General features: G+C 47.4%; 1 protein-coding gene across 2 annotated transcripts; it reads left to right on the forward strand.

Moving 5' to 3' along the window:
• The first annotated feature begins 1,612 nt into the window (after positions 1-1,612).
• LOC123134214 (11 kDa late embryogenesis abundant protein-like) lies at positions 1,613-3,263 on the forward strand. Of its 2 annotated transcripts, XM_044553498.1 has the most exons (2): positions 1,613-2,006; positions 2,937-3,263. In XM_044553498.1, the coding sequence occupies exons 1-2, from the start codon at positions 1,834-1,836 to the stop codon at positions 3,070-3,072; spliced, it is 309 nt and encodes a 102-aa protein (XP_044409433.1). In that variant the 5' UTR covers positions 1,613-1,833; the 3' UTR covers positions 3,073-3,263. The 2 variants fall into 2 exon arrangements, with proteins under 2 accessions (XP_044409433.1, XP_044409432.1); XM_044553497.1 differs by lacking the exon at positions 2,937-3,263 and having other exon boundaries at positions 1,617-2,333.
• The last annotated feature ends 405 nt before the right edge of the window (positions 3,264-3,668 follow it).

Raw genomic sequence — 3,668 nt, forward strand, 5'->3', positions numbered from 1 at the left:
GTTCACATGTAGCCGTTTGCTCTGGTGGCTAGCAGCCCTTTGGATGAAAGGGATATCACTTATTCAATACGTCGCGGCGTCACTTCCGTTTTTTCGATTTTTGCCGCTTTTTTTAGTGTATTTTGATTTTTACCGCTGTAGATGCACCTTGGGGGGCCTCGTAGTGGGCCAGCCCAGTCGCGCGCCTCTTGTGCTTTGCGCTGGTTATTCGTCGCAAAATGCGGCGAGCTCCCGGCGGGAATATCCTATTTGCCGCTCGCTGCGGCAAGTTGTCGGGCGGACGCACAGGATCGAGGGTTCGCGCGTGGGCCGTCCCGTAAAATGTTTCGCCCATTCCGGTTTTAGGAACCTTCTCACTTGTTCCCAGCAGGTTTTTTCCGGTTTTAGGAACCTTCTCACTTGTTCCCAGCAGGTTTTTTTCCAGTTTTGGGAACCTTCTAGGAGCTTCCTAAAACTTTTTTTTGTTTCTTTTTCGTTTTTCATTTCCCTTTTTCCTCTTTATTTTTTCTTCTTTATCTTTTCCTTTTCTACCTTTTCAAGTTTTTTGTTTCATCTTTTTTCTTTCTGTTTATTTTCTTTATTTTTCCTCGTCTTCTCTTTTTTATTTTCATATTTCTAATTTTTCAGATTTCTAAAAAATGTTCTTGTTTTGATAAAACTATTCATATTTCTCAAAAAATGTTTGAAAATTTTAAAAAATGTTTTTATTTTCAAATTTTGTTCTGAGTTTGAAAAAATGTTCTTGTTTCAAAAATTGTTGACCGATTCCAAAACTATTCGCGTTTCCAAATCTCTACTCTTGTAAAAAACAGAGTTGGTGATGATGGTGTGCCTGCCATCCTGCAATATAGGCCGTCCGATTTATATCTGGCGAATAGAAAGAAAACTATGGCAATTTTGCAAAAAGATACCCACACCCCTCTCCACATTTGCAGATAAGGCCTTCCCCATTCATCCTTTTCTTCCACAAGATTAAACTACTCATACAAATTCATCTTGATGTTCCGTGCAACGCACGAGCATCTTGCTAGTTATTGTTCAGAGTTTCAGAAAATGTCGCCTTTAACAAAAATTTGTTCACATATTCAATAATGTGCGTCATTTTCAAAAAACTGTTCAGTTTATCAAGAAATGTTCGAGCTTTTTTTCTTCTCAAAGTTGAAAAGTGTTCGCTTTGAAAAAACATATTTCCAAAACAATGTTCGCGTTCAGAATTTGACAAAATGCTTAGATCTATATTACCTTTAGCTTCACGCACCATAGTAAACCAAGAAGCTCATCTATCCCGTCGGCTAGGCTCGTGTATAAGCAACAGGAGATCCTGGTTCGATCCCTCCCTTGAGCAAACTTTTTGGGGATTTTTCACTGTGTTGCGCTAATGGGCTGGCCCAGCTGGAGTCGCGCCTGTGCGTCCGCCGGCAATTCGCCGCAACAAGCGGCGCATAGGAACTCCCCTCCCGGCGCATGCCGCGTGCCGTGCCAGGAGTGCTGGAGGGCCGCCCTGGCAGGCCCAGGTGGCCAGGTTTGTTTGGAAGCAGTGACTCATCTTCCGTCCAGCCAATGATATTGAGATGGCTCAAACTTGAGATAATCAAATGGCGGGGATGCCTCGTGTCCGCACACCTCACCCCACCCACCACACCGTTCTCCACGCGTCTCCCACCTACACTCTCACACGCGTCATGCCCGAGGCAACAAATCCTCCTTCCGCGGATTAATGGCGCCGCGCTATAAGTGTCGCCTCGACCCTGCTCGAGAAAGCACGGCAGCTTCTCTAGAGATTCCAGCAGCATCGTCGGCTAGTCCAAACTAAAACAAAGGAGGTCGGGCGGCATGGAGTCGGGCAAGGAGGCCGCGGCGAACGCCGGCGCGTCGGCGCGCGCCGGCATGGAGAAGACGAGGGCCGCCGTGCAGGGCAAGGTGGACAAGGCCGCGGCGTACACGACAGGGCACAGGGAGGCGGCGGTGGTGAACAAGGAGGCGGCCGAGGTGAAGAAGCAGCAGCGGATTCGCGCCGCCGAGGAGGAGAAGCAGCGCGCCATGCGGGACCACGCCGCCGCCAAGGAGCGCGCCAGCGGCGAAGAGACGGAGGACCGCAACGGCGGTCACAGCCCTGCCCCTGCGGGCGGCCACGGTGAGTAATGAGGAGCGCGCGTCCCGCCGACCCGAGCGACTGAGTGATCCAGCAGTTATACGTATTCTTATGGTGTTAACCGTGTCGTGTGTGTTTTCCGTAACTCGGGTATTGATGATGTTTTCCGCTGCTGCTTGTGATCTGTAATCGAACGAGACATGTGTATAAAATTGTTAGTACGGTACAATTGTCAGCAGAACGAATGGTGTTTACGAGACTGAACTAAGCGTGCTTGATCATGACGATGCAGATTTCCGTCAGCATGGCCAATTTGTCTCAATAGTACACCCTCTGTTCGTAAATCCTAAATATAAGACGTTTTTCAGTTCAAATTCCTAAATATAAGACATTTTGCAGTTCAAAAACAGAGGTTGTAAAACATATCAGATCAAGAAAACCACTCTCCGACTGTGCATGCAGATCCATCTCAGGAGTATTCATGTTCAGCGATCATAGCACATACTGTACATAGCAAGTCCAAAGCACTCGACTCTAACTAGGCCAATCACGGCATAGGTATTCGGTGGTACAGTAGCTTTTATTTTTGTTACTCGAGCGGAAGAGGCTGCCATTGCTTTACATCAAAGGCCATTGCTGCATAAGGTTTGCCTCCTCAACAACTCATCCAAAAGTCCGAACTATGGAGAGGGCGTTTACTGGGTTTTGAACCCTGAACCAAGAACTCTTGGTTGTAAGTTTATGCACCTAACCAGTTCACCCATTAGTCCAAGTTTACAAATATAATTGGGTTTAAGTTAGAGATAAAGAGATAGAGATAGAATTAGTTTAAACCGCCCTCGAGGATTCGCGCCGCCGAGGAGGAGAAGCAGCGCGCCATGCGGGACCACGCCGCCGCCAAGGAGCGCGCCAGCGGCGAAGAGACGGAGGACCGCAACGGCGGTCACAGCCCTGCCCCTGCGGGCGGCCACGGTGAGTAATGAGGAGCGCGCGTCCCGCCGACCCGAGCGACTGAGTGATCCAGCAGTTATACGTATTCTTATGGTGTTAACCGTGTCGTGTGTGTTTTCCGTAACTCGGGTATTGATGATGTTTTCCGCTGCTGCTTGTGATCTGTAATCGAACGAGACATGTGTATAAAATTGTTAGTACGGTACAATTGTCAGCAGAACGAATGGTGTTTACGAGACTGAACTAAGCGTGCTTGATCATGATGATGCAGATTTCCGTCAGCATGGCCAATTTGTCTCAATAGTACACCCTCTGTTCGTAAATCCTAAATATAAGACGTTTTTCAGTTCAAATTCCTAAATATAAGACATTTTGCAGTTCAAAAACAGAGGTTGTAAAACATATCAGATCAAGAAAACCACTCTCCGACTGTGCATGCAGATCCATCTCAGGAGTATTCATGTTCAGCGATCATAGCACATACTGTACATAGCAAGTCCAAAGCACTCGACTCTAACTAGGCCAATCACGGCATAGGTATTCGGTGGTACAGTAGCTTTTATTTTTGTTACTCGAGCGGAAGAGGCTGCCATTGCTTTACATCAAAGGCCATTGCTGCATAAGG

Source organism: Triticum aestivum, chromosome 6B (genome assembly GCF_018294505.1).
Source record: "Triticum aestivum cultivar Chinese Spring chromosome 6B, IWGSC CS RefSeq v2.1, whole genome shotgun sequence".
NCBI classification, from domain to species: Eukaryota; Viridiplantae; Streptophyta; class Magnoliopsida; order Poales; family Poaceae; genus Triticum; species Triticum aestivum.